At 50.6% G+C, this 19,454-nt stretch overlaps 1 protein-coding gene across 1 annotated transcript; it reads right to left on the bottom strand.

The window, feature by feature from the left end:
* Window positions 1–1,047: 1,047 nt before the first annotated feature.
* LOC144116151 (uncharacterized) lies at window positions 1,048–5,916 on the bottom strand. Its single transcript, XM_077650857.1, has one exon. It carries the CDS (start codon window positions 5,873–5,875, stop codon window positions 4,634–4,636), a length of 1,242 nt encoding a protein of 413 aa, XP_077506983.1. The 5' UTR covers window positions 5,876–5,916; the 3' UTR covers window positions 1,048–4,633.
* Window positions 5,917–19,454: the final 13,538 nt, after the last annotated feature.

Genomic DNA, 19,454 nt, shown 5'->3' with positions numbered 1-19,454 from the left:
GCGCAGCACAACTAAGACGCACACCACCAACAATGTTTAACCAAGGCTCTAGCGCGGGAGCCGAAAGGGAACGTAGTTCATCCTGCATCAATGAGATGCATGAGGAACTGATGATAGGCATCGAGAGTTTCGCGCTAGAGCTTGCCCTCGCCTCTACCTATACTCCGTTTCATACTTAGTTGTCTACGCAGCCAAGGCTACGGTGCCTGTTTGCGATCCTCGTCCGCATCATAATATAGTGCGTCAAAAATAAAAATAGAAATGAATTGACAAGCAAAGTGAACAGTAGTTGATATTATAGTAGACCGATGGAAGTGTTTTATTTTGCAAATAGATTGATTTTTCTTTTATGTTTTCCAGAACCGAGTGACGCAGATTTTTCGTTTTCTCAGGCGCCGGCTGTATCAGGTTTTCGCAGCTGAGCCGGCAGGTCTGTTTGTGAAAATGGCGTCGCTGTCACCTGCTCGCTTGTTTTCTTCCCCCGCTTCGACTTCGAAAACATCTCCTGTTCGCCTCTTTTCCAAGGTGAAGTCTCCAAAGTTTTCTAAAGACTGCAAGGCGGTGATAGTTAATGTCTACGCAAGCATAAGGAAGCTCCACCCCGAGAAGACTGTGCGTGACGTTCTCGCAATTGTGGGCGAGATGACCGGAGTGAGCCCTCGGACAGTTGTGAGGTTTAAGAAAGAAGGTCTTTCTGGCGGAGTAAAATAATTGAAGCCACACTGAATTCTATCACCCCACAATTAATGATTCATTGTGTGCAGCATGCGAAAAAATCCGTGAACACCGAAAAACAGCGCCTCTCAGCACGTCCGTTGCCAACTCTCACTTCACTTTCGTTTCCCTGCGGAAAAAGTTAACAGCACGCTTCTTATTAAAGAAGTCATTTCATTTTGATAACAAAAAAGGCCACTTATATATGGCTCGCATTTAGACTTTCTATCTAGAGATTCGCCGAAAAAAGATAAAAAAAAGAACAAACCTACGCTGAGGATCGAACCTGGGCCCCCTCACAAAATGAACAAACATGCCCGCGCTTCGTACCACTCAGCCACTTTTTTTTTTCTTTATTGCCTGGCTTTGACACAGAAAATTGCACATAACAAACAATCAACAAAAGACAAACGCTATGTACACCCGACTCGAAGTCAGCCAGCATGAGTCTGGCTTCGTCAACTTAAAATTCACGCAGTGTACAGAGTGGCTCTAGTCTTGAGAGCCACTCCGGAGGCTCCGCTGCGGCCTTCTGAATGGCCAGAAACATGTCCATACTTTCTCGAAAGTAGATTCGGGCAGGTCTTGCGTCTCTGTCACAGTGAAAGCCTGCCATTCTCGAGCGCCATATACAGTGGAGGCCTGTCAGCATTATTAAATCATAAGGCACCCCATCCTCATTTTCAACACATAAGTAACGGATGCCATACGGGTCTAGTGGAAATTCTTTCTCTAAGGTTCGCTGTAATACATCCCAAAAATAAACCCCTTCCCAACAGTGTAAAAATACATGGTCTATTGTTTCAGGCTTTCTGCAAATTAAACAGTGAGAACCCCAGGGTAAAAATAATTCCTTTCCCTCTAAAAATTTTTTAACCGGTAAGGTTCCGGTGTGCAGCTTAAAAAAGAAGGTTTTGGTTCCTGATGGCACCTGCATGTTTTTAACTCTCTTTAAAACATCTTTGTCTTGGCCTCCACTGTACAAGGCCCTGTACAAGGGCACCGGGAAAACTACATCGCACAAAGCACGGTACAGTTTCTTTCGTTTCACAGTCGACAGAAAGTCATTTGAAAACCGCTCGGAAAGAAACCTTACACTGGCTACGATTTCCCGGTAAAAACCGGTGACCCTACTGTAAACGTCAGCAGTTCCGACTATGTACTCTGGAAGCAGATGCCGCAGCCTAACTTGGCATACGGTACGCAAAAACGGGTCTCTTGTGTCCCGAAGAAACAAAAAACGATTGACCAGCTGTCTCAAAAACAAATGGCCCAGTCCCAGCCCGCCGTCTTGAACCCGTCGGAACAGGTTGGTCCGGCTGCAGCGCTCCCATTCAGACGACCAGACAAAGATGGCGAAAATTCGGTGTAGCTTTTGAATACTTAACCGTGAACAGTGCAACACCTGCATGACGTACCAGAGCCTGCTGATAAAGAACAAGTTGCAAACAGTGGCTCTGGCGAAAATGGACAAGGTCGTTCCTTTCCACTTATCAGCTCTTTCTCGTATCTCTTTAATCTGTCCTGTCCAATACTGTTCACTGTCACGGTAAGCAGCGAGTGGAACGCCCAAGTATTTATCTGGCGTCGTCGTCCAAGGCACGCTGGGAAACCGCTCCGGCTTAGATGCCCACCTTCCGTGCGAAAGTCCGAGGCACTTCGACCAGTTAACCCCGCTTCCAGTAGCTTGGCTGAAATCTCGTACACATTGAACGGCCTCGCTTATGCCTCCCTCGTCAACGGCAAACACAGCAATGTCATCAGCGTACGCCAGAACCTTTACTTCGGCTGCTTGTAAACTGAATCCGGTAATACTTCTGTTTTTCAGTAGCTTCAAACAAAGGGTCTCCACAAAAATACAAAATAAAAGGGGGCTGAGGGGACAGCCCTGGCGCACCGAACGCTGCACGCTAATGGGGGCCCCCAGACTCTTGTTAACGATCAATTTCGTCGTGCAGTTCCGGTACGCCAGGGCCACACCCTCGCGAATAACAGAACCAACGTTAACATGGCTTAATACTGCAAACAAAAGTTCATGGGCAACGCAGTCAAAAGCCTTTTCTAAATCGATCTGAAGAATAGCCACCTGACCATTTGTGTCATCACAGGTTTCTAAGACACTGCGCGCAACGTGAATATTTGTAAAAATAGACCGCCCTTTAATCCCGCAGGTCTGATGCGGACCAACTAAGTGATGAATCACGGTCTGCAGCCTTCGCGCCAAAATCTTCATAAAAATTTTGTACTCAACATTAGTGAGTGCTATCGGGCGGTATGCTGTCACCAGTCGTAATCTGTCTGTGTCGTCTGTTTTGGGAATCAGCACAGTATGGGACGACCCATAGGACGGAGGCAGTGCTTTGACTTTAAAGGCTTCGTTAAAGATTACCCTCAAGACCGGGGAAATTACATGTTTAAATTCTTTGTAGAATGCCGCGCTGAACCCGTCCGGTTCAGGCGACTTTCCTGGGTTTAAACTATCTATTGCTTGCTCGACTTCCTCTTGATTTATCTGCTGTTCTAATCTGTCTTTAGTTTCGTCGTCCAGACGCGGCATCTCGGCTAGAAACGCCTCCTTAAATGTGATAACATCTACCGGGTGCGATGCGAAGAGCGCCTGGTAATGCTCGAAAAAGGCTCCTTTGATGTGATCGATGTACGTTTTTGAAACACCTCCCCATTCTATTTCGTTAATGTGATTTCTTTCGGCACGGGTTTTTTCCAAACCAAGTGCTCGTTTCGTTGGCGCTTCCCCTGCAGCCATGTTTTCTGCCCTTGCCCTCACCAACGCTCCCCGATAACGTTCTTCTTCGATTATCTCTAGCTTTTGTTTGGTTTTTCTTATGTCCTCCATCCATTTACCAGGCGCTCGGCATTCCTGTTTTAACATCTTCTGAAGCAGTGTCTTTAGCTCAATTTCCTGTTGTTTTGCTTGATGACGTATACAAGTGGCTCTTTCTATTGCTTTTAATTTTAAAGTTTCCTTAGTGAGCTCCCACTGCTGCCATATCCTCATGTTGCTACTTGGTTCTATTTTTGCTACTTCTTCCCTTACAGCTCGGTTATAAAATTCGTCCTGAAGTAGCTTGTCATTCAACTTCCACATTTCCCATGAAAAACCATTCCCCTTCTTAATGAATCCTATGCAGCATTGAACCAAACAGTGGTCAGAAAATGATACCGGCATAACTACATAACTATTGCATTTAGGTACAGTTTCCGCGGATGCATAAATGCGGTCTAGGCGTGCGTGACTTGTGCCCTCGAATCGTGTGTACCTTACAGCACGCGTTCCTTCAAGACACTCTGCTACATCCTCGAGGTTGCAGTTCACAATCATTCGTAACAACACTTCGGTGCTTTTGTCTCGGAAACCTCGGAGGCTTGTCTTGTCGCGCGCACTAAGGACACAGTTGTAATCGCCCATAACAATCAGCTGTCTGTCAGTGCGAAGCCGTTCTTCGACGCTTTCAAAAAAACGCGGCTCGGTCATTAACCACATTAGGAGCGTAGAGGCAAACAATGCGCCAGTCTATGTTACTGAGCGAAAAATCGATGGACACGTGTCGACCCGACAAGCACGAATGATGACCGTGTACATCTATTCCCAGCAACTTCTTAACAAAAAGAATACAGCCAGCCGATGTGCCTACAGCATGGCTAACGACGGCAAAATACCTAGACGTGAAACGTCGCACCATGCTCCCGGTCTCTTCCTCACCATCGACTTTAGTCTCCTGCACTGCCAGTATATCAATATCTTGCTCCGTTATAAGTCTGTACAGCTGGCTTTGTTTTCTTTTACCTGCCAGGCCTCTGACGTTTAGGGTGGCGACTTTAAACGGAGTTGCAGAAGCCATTTTAACTTAGGAAGAAGAGACCGAAAGCACGGTGCTTACCTCCCGCGCCTAGCATGTCGCTAGACGATGCCGTCGCCGCCGGTGTCATCCGGCGCGAGCACGTGCTCCTGGTCAGGAGGCGCCTTGTCGCCGCCACGCTTCTCAGCCGGAACTTTTGGGCGCGGTCTCAGACCGGCCCGTCGTGCTTGGGGCGTCTTTGCCGGCGGTTCCCCGACGCTGGGCTCCGCTGCCTTCTCCCCGTCGGCCTTGGTCTCGGCGTGTGGCCGCTTCGCAGGTGTAGTCACGCCGACGTTCATGCGGGAGTCGTCCTTTTCGTCGTGGCTCTCGCTGGCGGCCTTCCGTTCCACGTGCACGGACGAGCTCGCTCCATCTTTGGGCGTTTCCACAGGCGTCGAAGATGGGTCAGTAGCTGGCGACCCGCTCTCCTGAGCCACAGCCGTGTCGGTGTTGCTACTCGCAACAGCTGGCTGCACCGCCACCCCCTCCGCTTTGCCCGTGTCGTCGGCACCGCTCGCTGCCTCCTCTGCTTCGACGACGTCCATCAGTTCTGCGGAGACGCTCGCTGCTACATGCCCGGTGGCCGACGCGTAGGTACGAACGCAGTCAGCCTCCGAGTGTCCATAGCGCCGGCATTTCGAACACCTGGGCACCTTGCAATCGCGGCGAACGTGCCCCGTGCCGCCGCAACGAAGGCACTGCATCGGCCGCCCGGGAACCACCACGAGAGCCAACTCGCCAGCGACTCGTACCTGGTGGGGCAGGTCGTCCACCTTCACACCTGGCTTCAGTTTCAGAAGCACGGTCCTCGTGGTGGACCCCTTCTCCTTCATGCCGGCGACGCGCCAACGCTCCCGGGTGACCTCGGTCACGTTGCCGAACGCCGCGAATGCCGTACGGATGTCCTCGTCGGCGACGCCGTGAAGCATCCAGTGGAGGCGCAAGTTTACCTGGTGGTCTTCTGGATCGAAAACAATGCAGCGGCGTCCCTTGACTTCCAGCTCCTTCGTGGCGGCCAGTTTCTTTGCGGCGTCAGCGGTGCTGAAGGTCACCGCCCACACGTGGTTTATCTGGTACGCCCCCAACGCCACGATGTCGGGGAGCGCACCAGCGTTGGCGAGGGCGTCCCTGAAGTCTTCGACCCTGTAGGGTCTCGCACGCACGTCCCCGTGCAGAAAGACCGTGTTTAAAACCACACGTCCGGTAGGCAGGGTAGGCAGGACGATCTCGTAATCATCAACGTCGCTGGCAAACCTGTTTCCGCGGCCGGCAACGGCCGCTATCGCCGCTCCGTGGGAGCTCATGATCCTGCGTCCGTCACGCTCGGTGGCCGGAAGTAGAATGTACCACTCAGCCACGACGCGAGGCGGGGAGACACATTTTGTTAGTTTTTTTTTGACGGACTACTTCCGTACCTTTGGCTGTGTAGACAGCTATGTATGAAACGGAGTATAGAAGGCGAACATTGAAAAGCAGCGGGTAGCAGCCGCGATCTCGGCTGTGGCGAGACAGGTTTCCTCCGTCAGAGCGGTTAAAAGGGTTGTGGCGCTCTCGCAGCCTATCACTGATGCACCGGCATGTTTGGACGATGGAATCTTTTCTCAAGCCAGGGGAAAATTGTACACCAGACGTTTCACTCATGTGATGTAACAGTTTTAATAGCACCGCGTCATTATACATACAGGTCTCGTTCTGCCACACAGTACAAGTTAACAAAGGCTTGTAAGCTTCCATGTGGCGGAAAAGACAAAGTTAACACCTTGCCTCATAGCAAACTTTTTCGATGCTTATGCACATATCATCATCCTTATGCACATGTCATTATCATAATCTTCATCATCATCCTGACTACGCACAGCAAGAAATAGGGATCTCTGCCGCCCTGTTGTGCGTGGTTTCAGAAAGCGATTCGGTTGATATGCTGGCTTATCAAGTTCACCGAAGGTCAAGGACAGCCCCGACAGGGAGACAACTTTTGCATCTCGTAGAGCTTTCACTCTAAAATTTTACATCGGCTAAGTAGGCCGGTGTATCAGTGACATGCTGCGAGAGCGCTACAACTTCTTGAACCCCTCTGGCGGAGAAAACCTGCCTCGCCACTGCCTCGATTGCGGCTGCTACCTGCTATTTACCGTGCTGCTACCCGAGCTTAGCCCTCTAGGTAGAGGCAAGGGCAAGGTGGAGCGCGAAATTCTCGAAGCCTATCGCATCTGCATGCAAGAGGATAGTAAAGAGGAATAAAAGGGAAGATAAAGAGGGTGTTAAGTTTCCTTTCGGCGCCGGTGCTTCCTTGGTTATCTGCCAAACATCGTTGGCGGTGTGTGTAGAAATCTTGTATGGGCTAATTGGTACATGAGATTTCCAAAACAAGACCGCGCGACAGGCGAAGACAACGGAGGAACACAAAACCACAGGACCGGCGCCTTGGTTGTTGTGCTGCGCATGCTCGACTGGTTTCCTCAGGCGACCGACTTGTTTAAATAAAGTGCAATTGTTAGTTCCAGCCGCACTTTGTACCTCGTCTCTTCTCTGTCCTTCTTTGTTTGAGTGTTTTATTTATTCAGGGAAATTGCATAGTGATTTCGTTCTTGTAAAAATATGAAAGGTAGTAAGTGATACAGCACCATTCAATGATATTTATTTGAGGAAGTTTAATTGGAATGATTTTTGTTTTAGGGAGAGAATAATTTTGCAGAGCACTTACGCCCTGCTGCGGCGTTGCTCCGTGCCTACTCTTCACTGCAGTGCACGCTATAGCCGGCTGCAAACGTAGGTATAAGAAACGCTACACTCCCCGTATAAGATAGTGCGCTAGGCTTTGGCGCTTCCAGCTTCAGCAATTCAGGAATCTGCTGAAGGGCACTGTTACACAAAGCAAAATTACCAACGGCACTTCAGACAACTTACGCTCTTTGAATGTGAAAGCATTAATTTTTCAATTTAAATTTTTCCTTCCTTTATAATGACACACCTACTCATTAACTTACAGTCATAAGGCAACGCATACACCACGTTCACCTTTATTCGCCAACAAGCAACGCGGTTTTGTGGTCCGTGGTTTGCGTCCTCACCTGGCAATGAACGTCTTTGATTCCCTTCCCCGCACCTTCGGAAGGAAATTTTGAAGCGAAAGCTTCACCACGCTACCTCGTAACAATCTCGCTGTGCTTGAATTTTTGACCTCGAAAGTGACCCATTGTAATACCCCTTACGGTGCGGTTCGGATGTCCACCGATATATGTGAGGCAGTTACTACGCCATTTCCTTTCTTCAAAACCAGTTTCAAAAAGCAATCCTGGGCCCCGCCGCGGTGGCTCAGTGGTTAGGGCGCTCGACCACTGATCCGGAGTTCCCGGGCTCGAAACCGACCTCGGCGGCTGTGTTTTTATGGAGGAAAAACGTTAAGGCGCCCGTGTGTGTGCGATGTCAGTGCACGTTAATGATCCCCAGGTGGTCGAAATTATTCCGGGGCCCTCCACTACGGCACCTCTTCTTCCTTTCATCTTTCACTCCCTCCTTTACCCTTCCCTTACGGCGCGGTTCAGGTGTCCACCGATATATGAGAGAGATACTGCGCCATTTCCTTTCCCCCCCAAAAAATTAAAAAAAGCAATCTTGGAAGCAAGCAGCGTTCTCCGGGTTCGAACCCGACCGCGGCGGCTGCGTTTTTATGGAGGAAAAACGCTATTGCGCCCGTGTGCTGTGCGATGTCAGTGCACGTTAAAGATCCCCAGGTGGTCGAAATTATTCCGGAGCCCTCCACTACGGCACCTCTTCTTCCTTTTCTCTTTCACTCCCTCCTCTATCCCTTCCCTTACGGCGCGGTTCAGGTGTCCAACGATATATGAGACAGATACTGCGCCATTTCCTTTCCCCAAAAACCAATTAAATTAAATTAAATTAAATTAAAGCAGCGCCTTTGCGTTTCGCCTCCATCAAAACGCTGAACCGACCGCGGTGGCAGGGTTTCGATGGAGGCGAAACGCGAAGGCGCCCGAGTGCTGTGAGATGTCAGTGCACGTTAAAGATCCCCAGGTGGTCTAAATTATTCAGGAGCCCTCCACTACGGTACCTCTTCCTTTATTCTCTCAGTCCCTCCTTTATCCTTTTGCTTACAGCCCGGTTCAGGTGTCCACCGGTATGTGAGACAGATACTGCGTCATTTCCTTTCCCGAAGAACTAAGTTTCATTTTCGTATTTCGCTTCTAACCAGGTTCAGCAATAGTTGAACCGCAGCATTTTTTTTTTTTTGCTGATGAAAAGATTAGCATTTTTCCGGACCACTTTTCCTGGACGCCGACAACGACGCCGGGTTTCGTTGAAAATGTGCCATATAACGTTTTTACCTTAAAAAAAGGTAAAAACGAAGCGGTCGCGTTGCAAGCAAATCAGGAAACACCGCGTCGTAACTAGAGACGCTTACTAAAGAACGTTGCCGCCACGCTCCTCCTCATCCCGCCACTGCTCCGAGAAGCGCTATCAAATGCAAGTACCGCCTGAGTAGAGAACATACTGAACTGGCCTTCTGCCAGGAAGCGCTGTTTACGGTCTGGTTAAAGTGTACTAGTACACGTTAGTCTGGTAACAGAGTTAAAAACACTTTGATTTATCGTGCCATATTCCATGAGCCAAGCCGAGTCAGCTTTTCTCTGGAGTTTGGCCCTAGCCTCCTATTTTTTCCATGCCTGGTCATCGGTGCCAAGTTCGAAGGATGCAAAGGACCATCGAACTTTTCGTCAAGGCTGCGAGCACCGCTTCTCGGCGATCGGCGAAAGTATGTGTGGGGCGATGAATGAGGCGCTCGCCACGAAGAGGCGCTCGCATCGGGAAATACCTAAAACCTCGTTCATGGCCTGGTGCACTCAGCGAGCCTAGTTTGCCGCTAGCTGTTTGGAAATGTGTTCGTCTATTGCTGCCGCCAAGAGACGGCATCTGAGGTGTCTTAATTCCTATGAAGTGGATAGACTACATCTCATACATCCAACATTGTACTCCGACACCTGTCCCTGGTGCCAGGTCCACCCTACACTTTTCCACATTTCGTGGGGACGTGGGGCCAAACCAAACACTCTACAGACGAAGAACACGTATTTTGAGCGGTGGGAGCCGCTGCTGACCAGAGATAACTAGTGTTCCTGTATATCCTCCCGTATGCTCCTGCGGGATCATGCTCAGGAACTCTAGCGATAACCTGGAGGACCAACGGGCCCTCATACAACAGGTCCGCAGGGCAGCTCAAGCCAGTGGATACCTGGAACGAGGGCCCACCCATAAGCTCGCCCAATTGCCTTTAGCTTTCGTACAGTTTTCCTCCTCCTCCTCGTCCGCTGGCCGTGATGAGGTGTTCGCATCGCAGACAACCCTCTCGCGGCAGAGAGAATGAAATGCGCGCGAACCAGCAGCACGCACCTTTGGCGCGTAGGGAATCCCTTTCCTGGCCTCCTCACACTTTCCCCGCAAGGGGCGCTGGTAGCCTTGATTTTGCGTGAACAGCCGCTTTTGAGCCGATGCCCAGGCATGGAGAGTTGGGTGGCTATGGTTTGGCAATACCCATGACAGAGTGAAGTAGAATGAGCCGGTCATTCTCGTACTCCGTCTGCCGGAGAAAGAGGCGCTTGTCAGCATGAGCCAGTCTTCAGGGGTCATACTAAGGTTAAATAGTGCCCCCATTGAGCTATTAGAGTCAGGGACAAAACTACAAACGGCACTATAACCCTGTAGGTTCCACATGAAATTATTCGATGAAAAGAAATTGAACTCACTGGGCGGTTTGAACAAGCACTCTCTTTATAAAGAACACGGGTGTTTTATGATATCAATTGTTCGTGTACTTTGACTGCACATACTGGACTTACGTCGTATTAGCGACCAAAGAGTTTCAAGGGTCGAGAGATGGATGAAGACGCTAGCCTACCTTTCAACCTCCAAAACGTAGGAGCATCAACTTGGAGCACCGTGCAGCGCTACTACATCTCGTTTGCAGCCGGCTCCAGCGTGCAATACAGTTAAGAGGAGCAGGCACGGAGCACTGCTGGAGTCGGCCATCGGTGCTGAACTAGCAAAATTATTTTCTCGCTAAAAAAAATCTCACTGTCATTACTACCTAAAATAAACGGCATTGAATGGTACAGTACAACTTACTATTTTTTCTGCCTTACTACCACCTCACAGTGCAATTGACGGCTGAATATGCCGAAAAAATCACCTTTTCTAAAATTTAGAATTATTTTTATAACTCCGCTGACATTGTTTGATCTCTGAAACATATTTATCCGCTTCGTTGCCTTTTAGGCAGCTTGGTAAAATAGTTGGAATGACTACAGTGAGAACATAAAACTTTTGAAGGATATTTAAAATCGCGTGGTGTTGTACATCATTTTTTGTTTCACAAAAAGAAAATAAACCAAATTCATTTCATTTTACTGTGTATGAAAACCCATTGTCCTTTATTCACATAAAAAAATTCATAGTCATGCGCAAATATTTTTTTCTCCGCAATTGTTTTGCTAGGCGTGCTTTGTCTACCATTTGGAAACTTAAGATGGCGGCCACGGCACGGAAATTTTTTCGAAAAAACAAGATGGGATAGTGTGTGTCATTGTAATGCAATAAGGAATGAATTTTTAAAAGAAATATAAGGTCATGAATGGCAGTTTACCAATATCCCTCAGGAGAAAAGAATTGAACAGCTGTACCTATAGTGACCTATGTGTCTGAAAAGTGCAGGCTAATGAAAAGGGTTCAGCTTAAATTGAGGAAAACGCAGGGAGCAATGGAGCGGAAAATGATAATGGTGCCATACCTCTGCCCCTATCCTCCCTTCCTGTCCCCTCGCCCTTTTCATTTCATTTCTCCATTCTGCCTGCTATCCTTTAATTCCGCTAACCCAGCTCAGGTGCTTCAGTATCGATGGCAGATGCTAGGACTAGCAAAAATCTTACCCTTCCTTTTTATCATTATTTTTACTAGACCACTACTACTACCATTAAGAGAGACGAAGACGGCGGAGTGGGCCAGGGATCAAGCACGGATTAAGGACATCCTAGTCTAAATCCAGACCAAGAAATAGGCTTGGGCAGTGCGTGTAATACAAAGGCAGGCTTGGGCAGTGCGTGTAATCCAAAGGCATCGGATGATGCCTTTGGATTACATGGCATCGGATGAGGCATCGGATAACATCGGATGACCGGTTTGGGCTGGCCGGAAGTTCGTAGCGAGCGACGAATGATGTTGGCACGTTAGCCGGTGATCGTATACACGGCGGTTAGCAGTACGAACAGCACTTCGGGTCCTCGTCTGCTCGTCTGGCGACACGTTGCCGGCTGAGGCAGTAACTCCAACTTCTCAACAAATAAAACTGATTGATTAATGACGGGACCGAAATACAAGGCAGTGTGAGGAAAAGGCGGTTTAAAAGAAAGGCTATTTAAAAGCGGCCGAGAATGAGACTCTGCGCGCTCCTCCACTCCTTTGTTTTCAGCTGGCTTTAAATCCTTCAATAGTTACTCGGAGCTTTACCATGCCAGCTCTCGCTAAATTTCGACCAATAGCAGCGCAATGGCACCAAACATACAAGTGGGCAGAGCCCAGGGCTCGCCAGAGCACGACTCAGTGTACCCCGCACCTCTTGGAACGTGCAGGGGGAGCGGTTTTGCATATGCGCCTCGCCCCATCTGCAACCCATCGAGGCGCCCCCGCTTCGGCTTTAGTGTCTCTGCTGCTAGTAACAAAAACCCATCGCTTATCTGGACAGTCAGGTCATTTGAGAAGTCGCCGACCTTCCTGACCCCCCCCCTACTTGAGAGCTCGTACCTCCTCAAAGAAAAAAGGTCGTCGGCCCTTTGCGAACTTGACGAGGCCGTTCGCGGTCTCGCACCCCTTTGGCCCCACGGCCTTGGACGTAGCGCTCGAAGGGCGCGACGCGCTGTCATTATTCTGACCCCTCTCGACTTCCCGCGGAGGCAGCAGTTCCCAGCAAAAGGGGGAAACGAGACACCATTTCCATAGGCCTCTAACTTAACAGCAAGCTAACCGACGGTCATTAAGGGTAACGGACTAAATACCAAGAGGAGACAAGAGTCTCAGGGGCGGCCGAAATTTAGGCGGGCGGATGCGATACTGAAGTCTGCGGGAATAAAGTGGCCGCAGCTGGCACTGTCCGACAGGGTTAATTGGAGGAGCATGGGAGGACAGTTGTTTTGCAGTGGGCGCAGTCAGGCTGATAATGATGATGAGAAGGTGGTAGAGCGCAATGTCTGAGCCAGTTGGCTTGAAATGAGCCCTTGTCGACGTCAGGCAACTGCCCTGATGACCTCCCAAGAAACGAGACTGCTTCTAAACACGTTACAAAAGACCTTTATTGAAGCAACACTATGATTTGCTTATTCCTTTGCAATGCATTGCTGATCCCACAACGATCGCTAGCAGAAGGGTTAAGAAGGAATGTCTCTGGTTTAGCTCTGGATAATCCTGGTGTGACGCGATAGCTACAGCTGGCAGAGTGGAACTTGCTGAGTTGAATTGCAAAGTCAGTCTTTCGCCGCACCGTTTCGCTGGGCGTTCCTTCTTCATCTTCGTCCCACTTGACACGGCGCATGCTCACAGCTCTGGCAGCTTGGTTTCGCCCACCATGGCACCACGTGACCACCCACGTGACAGTGTGGCGGCGCCGCCACGCTGAAGGCTGGAAATGCTACCGTAATGTAGCTATCGCTACAACAACAGACCCATTTGGCGTGTTAACATGAGCGAACGGAATATATCAGTAATAACAGCAAGGACAGGATCAATATATCAGAGCCAGAACGTTATCCTATTCAAAGCAAAGTTAGCATCAAGCAACACATGAAAGGCAAGCACCACCATTTCGGCATATTTACCTTTCCAACACTCCTTAATGCATTTACTACGTCGTGGGACACCGGCTGGTCACGTCCTGCATTTGTGCTGGGCCCCACGAATACTGAGTCGCACGATTGTCGCATATAATAGGGAGTCTAAAATAAAAATATGAAGGAAAGAGGTGTGAAGAAGACGACGTGGATTAACCGAAGTCTAAATAAGATGTTGAAGCATTCGGTGAGGTGGAGAGAGATGACTGGTGGAGAAGAGAAGAAGGAGAAGATGACGACAAGGCTTACGTGGACTAACGCCAAGGCTATAAAAGGGCGAGAGAGAGCGAGGCACTGGGGGGAAGAACCGAGAAGCGGGGGCTCCGAAGGGTCAGGGACGCTTCGGCTGGAAGAGAGCGACGCCGGCCACGGCACCGGTGAACTCGCGTTCAACGGCTTCGCATCGTGGACTTCCTGCCGTGCCTGAACCCGTGCCGGGGAGTCAACGGAGGACGCTACCACCAGCTACGGCCAGGGGTGTCTCCAGCGCTGTTGCCACCCATCCGGGTGGTGCGCCTAATGCCAGCAACACCGGAATCACCTCCACGGGCGCTTGGACCGGGAGCTTATACGACCCAGCCAGCGACGCCACCAGCGACGGCAGCCCAAGCACGTCGAACGCCTATTCGACTCCGGCTATTAGATCGATACAACGCCGCAGCCGCACCGAACCAACCGTGAGCACGAACGCCGACCACTAACAGTAGAACGCTAATAGTAGACGCTGGTAGCAGTGTTCCCAGGTCGTGTGTATTTATAGTCTTTGTGTTTTGTGTTAGTTTTGTGTTCTTGTTTGTGTGTTACGCAGGGTGTATTAAATGTGCGTTTTTGTGCCTACACCTGTCGCCTAGTCCATTCTTTCGGCCCGAGTGTTATTCGGAGAGGTCTGGGACAAAGTGGCGAGTCTGTGCCATGATTCATTTCCTTATTTGTTTTTTGCTTTCTCTCGTATATTTCCGATCTCTCGACGGCAGAAAGTATGAATTTGGCAAGAACATTAGAACTGGCGCTCAAGCTTGGGTTAAGCAAGGAAGAGGCGATGCGTCTCTGCGACCAGCAGAAAGAGGAGGCAGATAGGCAGAGAGAGGAAAGGGTGCAAGCACGCGCAGACGCTCGCGAAGCAGATAGAAGAGCTCGCAAAGCAGATGACAGAGCTCGCGAAGCAGGAGAGCGAGAAGCAAGAAGAGCTCGCGAGGCAGTATAACAGGAGAAAAAAGAATAAAACGGGAGGAGTTTATTTTGTGGAAACAGGCGCATGTCGCGGGAGGATATGAAGAGATCACGGACAGTGATCAGCGTTCCTTAGCGGGTAGAGAATCTCCTAGACCGGCCAAAATTTCTCCAAGGAAGCTGATGGCTCCTTTCGATGACAAAAGAGGTGATCTGGACAGATATCTGCAACGATTCGAGCGGATAGCTTTGGGGCAAGGCTGGGAGCGCAGTGAATGGGCCATGGCATTGAGCATGTGTTTAGTCGGAGGGGCGCTGAATGTGTTTGGAAGTATGTCTGCTGCTGATTCCATAGACTACGAGAAAGTCAAAAAGGCGCTCTTCCAAAGATTCAGGCTTACGGCAGAGGGATTTTGTGAGAGATTTCGCACCGCGTATCCTGAGGATTCGGAAACTGCTAAGCAGTTTTCCTGCAGGCTGATCAACTATTTTGATAGGTGGCTTGATATGTCAAAGAAAAGAGTTTTGAAGGGGTGCATGACAAGCTGGTCACAGAGCAATTTTTAGCGTGTTGCAGCTAAAAGCTAGCGCTATTCCCGAAAGAAAGATAGTTGTGTTCATTGGAAGAGTTCGCCAACACTGCAGACCAATTCCTCTAGGCTCAAGGGCTAAGAAATTTGAGTAAGGCAAAGGAGGAAACCCAAAAGATCCTAGAGACAGATGCGGCAACACCAAGAGCACATGGCGGTGCATCTAAGGCGCCAGTAAGGTGTTTTCTCTGCGGCAAGGTGGGACACCGTGCAGCTGACTGTCGAACTAGTAGCGCTGCCCAAAAAACACAGGTTGTGTGTCAAGGTTGTAAAAGGAGGGGTCATACTCTGGATGAGTGCCGATACAGAACGCAGGACCGAGCTGCATGCGTTGTCGACTCGAGGGTAGAACTTGTCACGCCACCCGAAGTTCCACAGCTGAAAGGGCAGCAAACGCCGCTGGAAAATGAGGCGGTGAGTGGAACACCCAAGTCGAAAGCAGCAATGCCGGTGTTGGTTGGGCAAATAGGGGACTGTCCTATATTGGTGCTTACAGACAGCGGAGCAAACACTGTTTTGGTTCGGAGAAGCCTGGTGAAGGACGAGGAGCTTACAGGGGAAGCGTCGGTCGTCACTCTTGTAGATAGCACAGTAAGGTACCTTCCTGAAGCCAGGATTCCAGTGTCCACGCCATATTATACTGGACAAGTAGTGCCAAAATGCGTAGACCAGCCCATCCATCTACGATCTCATCTTATGAAACATTACGGGTGCAAGAAGTGTCAAAAACCCCGATCTCGAGTGGAGGATGCTCGCCGTTGAAGAACATCCAGAGGAGGAAATGCCCGCGACAGCTCAGACGGGTGCAGTTTCTCGTCGGCAGTGGCGACAAGAGGTCAAGCGACAGCCCGAGCAACGCAGCGTCCGCTCTCTACTCCTGTAACGATGTGCCTGAGCCTAAAACCGAGCGAAATTGCACTTAGGCAAAAAGAAGACCCGAGCTTGAAGGCCTGCTTCGAAAGAATCGGGTAAAAAGTGGTAAATGGTTTTCTGCACAGGGAATGCATATTTAGTTCAGGAAGGCGGGTCCGTCCAACAGCTGGTGTTACCTAGAGATATGCGAGAGACCGTGCTACGCTTAGGACATGACACCATTATGGCCGGACACCAGGGTGTTCAAAAAACGGTGTCTAGGATCACCGAGGAGTTTTTTTGGCCGGGTGTTCAGAGTGACGTTAAGCGCTTTGTTCGCTCATGTGACGTGTGCCAGTGCACAGTTCCGAAGGGAAGAGTTGGCCCCGTACCTGTGGGCAAGATGCCAGCCATTGATCTACCATTTCATAGAATGGCTATTGACATGGTGGGCGTGGAATAAGGTACAAATAAACTCCAATTTCAATGAAGGCAGAAGGTAACGTTGGAGCGGATAGAGGCAACTGAACAGCCCTAAGTATCTCTGGGATGTATCTTTTTGTTGTTGCTGTGTTAATGTATCTCTGGTATTTATCTTGTTGTTGTTGCTGTTGTTGGTGTTATGTGATTATACAAGGGAGTGTGTTGTGGGCACCAGCATGTGTATTAAGGACTCTGTACAGACAATGGCAGTAGTGTGTTAGTGTTCTGAATATGCAGTTTGGTGTGCTAAGTTAGTGGTGTGCTCTTGGTGTGTGCTGGACATCTGCGGTGTGTTGTGTGCTGGGTCCAGAATCGCCACAGAAGATAGTCGGTTGGCTGGACGGCTTGAGGATGAGGATGACGTGAGCAGTTTTTCATAGAAAAACACTTGAGAGGGGGGCCCTTGTCACATATAATAGGGAGTCTAAAATAAAATTATGAAGGAAAGAGGTGTGAAGAAGACGACGTGGATTAACCGAAGACTAAAGATGAAGAAGAAGCATCCGGTGAGGTGGAGAGAGATGATTGGTGGAGAAGCATTCGGCGAGGTGGAGAGAGATGATTGGTGGACAAGACAAGGAGAAGACGACGACAAGGCTTACGTGGACTAACGCCAAGGCAATAAAAGGGTGAGAGAGAGCGAGGCACTGGGGAGAGGGACAGAGAAGCGGAGGCTCCGGAGGGTCAGGGACGCTTCGGCTTGAAGAAAGCGGCGCCGGCCACTGCACCGGTGAGCTCGCGTTCTACGGCTTCGCATCGTGGACTTCCTGCCGTGCCTAAGCCCGTTCCGGGGAGCCAACGGAGGACGCTACCACCTGCTACGACCTGGGGTGCCTCCAGCGCTGTTGCTACCCATCCGGGTGGTGCCCAAAACGCCAACAATACCGGCATCACCTCCGCGGGCGCTTGGACTGGGAGCTTATGCGACGCAGCCAGCGACGCCAGCCCAAGCACGTCGAACGCCGCCTCGACGCCGGCTATTAGTTCTATACAACGCCGCAGCCGCACCGAACCAACCGTGAGCACGAACGCCGACCACTAACAGTAGAACGCTGGTAGTAGACGCTGGTAGCAGTGTTCCCGGGTCGTGTGTATTTATAGTCTTTGTGTTTTGTGTGAGTTTTGTTTGGTGTTCTAGTGTGTGTGTCACGTAGGGTGTAAGTCACGATATTGGTTCTCCCTCCCAGTCTTGTGCGATGTTGTTGTTGCATCCAGATGTTAACGTGGAGTGGTAGAGGGCGGGTATCGTGAGTGACCCGGGGGACGTACTTCGCGGCTGGCGAGTTTGAGACAGGCGTGCAGGTCTTCTGACATTGGCACTTGGAAAGGCTTCCCTCAAAAAAATATTTATTACAATAGTTACAATACTTATTTACATATGCCGACAGATTTCGGCCTCTCCACTTAAACTAAAAAAACGCAAAACTCCAACACTCTCGCGACTCCGGACCACCGTCGGCCACCACACCGCCAACCCTCCCAGCCGCCGCTCAAGCAACTCGCTTCTCCAAGTCTGCGACCCCGGGACCACCACCGGCCGCACACGACCGATTTTTCCGCCTGCCACCTACCAACCTCCCGCGCTCTCCTTAGCGCACACCTGTCTCCTTGTCCTCCCGCCAAAACTACACCCTCAGCCAATAGGTTACTTTCCCGCCACATTTCGGAAGCAACATACCACAAAACAAAAGAAAAGCACACAATAAAAAACACACGCCTTGCAACACAAAAGAAAAGCACAAAATATCGAACACACGGCTCGCTGCAAGCTGCCGTGGCTAACTAGAAAAATGCCACAACGAGGGGGGAGAAACCATTTACGACACATGCGTCCTGCTAGCCGCTCTGGCCTAGGGTGCCCGGATGCCCGCTCGCCTTCGGCGCTGGCCCATCGAGCAATCTGCCGTGGCTAACTAGAAACATGCCACAACGAGCGGAGAGAAACCATTTACAACACATGCGTCCTGTTAGCCGCTCTGGCCTAGGGTGCCCGGATACCCGCTCGCCTCCGGCGCTGGCCCATCGAGCAAGCTGCCGTGGCTAACTAGAAACATGCCACAACGAGCGGAGAGAAACCATTTACAACACATGCGTCCTGTTAGCCGCTCTGGCCTAGGGTGCCCGGATACCCGCTCGCCTCCGGCGCTGGCCCATCGAGCAAGCTGCCGTGGCTACCTAGAAACATGCCACAACGAGCGGAGAGAAACCATTTACAACACATGCGTCCTGTTAGCCGCTCTGGCCTAGAGTGCCCGGATACCCGCTCGCGTCCGGCGCTGGCCCATCGAGCAAGCTGCCGTGGCTAACTAGAAACATGCCACAACGGGCGTAGAGAAACCATTTACAACACATGCGTCCTGTTAGCCGCTCTGGCCTAGGGTGCCCAGATGCCCGCTCGCCTACGGCACTGGCCCATCGAGCAAGCTGCCGTGGCTAACTAGAAACATGCCACAACGAGCGGAGAGAAACCATTTACAACACATGCGTCCTGTTAGCCGCTCTGGCCTAGGGTGCCCAGATGCCCGCTCGCCTCCGGCTCTGGCCCATCGAGCAAGCTGCCGTGGTTAACTAGAAACATGCCACAACGAGCGGAGAGAAACCATTTACAACACATGCGTCCTGTTAGCCGCTCTGGCCTAGGGTGCCCGGACACCCGCTCGCCTCCGGCGCTGGCCCATCGAGCAAGCTGCCGTGGCTAACTAGAAACTTGCCACAACGAGCGGAGAGAAACCCTTTACGACACATGCGTCTGATCGGACCATTCCCCCTCGCTTAGGCCGAGGCTCCCGACACTCGCGCGCGACGCCGCCCTGAGAGCCTCTCCCTTTTTTCGGTGCATTCCCCTGCTCCCCTTCGGCGGCCCTCCTCACGCCGTACCACGACGTAGGCCAGCTGAG

Source organism: Amblyomma americanum, chromosome 1, assembly GCF_052857255.1.
Source record: "Amblyomma americanum isolate KBUSLIRL-KWMA chromosome 1, ASM5285725v1, whole genome shotgun sequence".
NCBI classification, from domain to species: Eukaryota; Metazoa; Arthropoda; class Arachnida; order Ixodida; family Ixodidae; genus Amblyomma; species Amblyomma americanum.
Note: the sequence above shows the minus strand (reverse complement) of the source record. Positions and strands in the feature narration are given on the sequence as shown.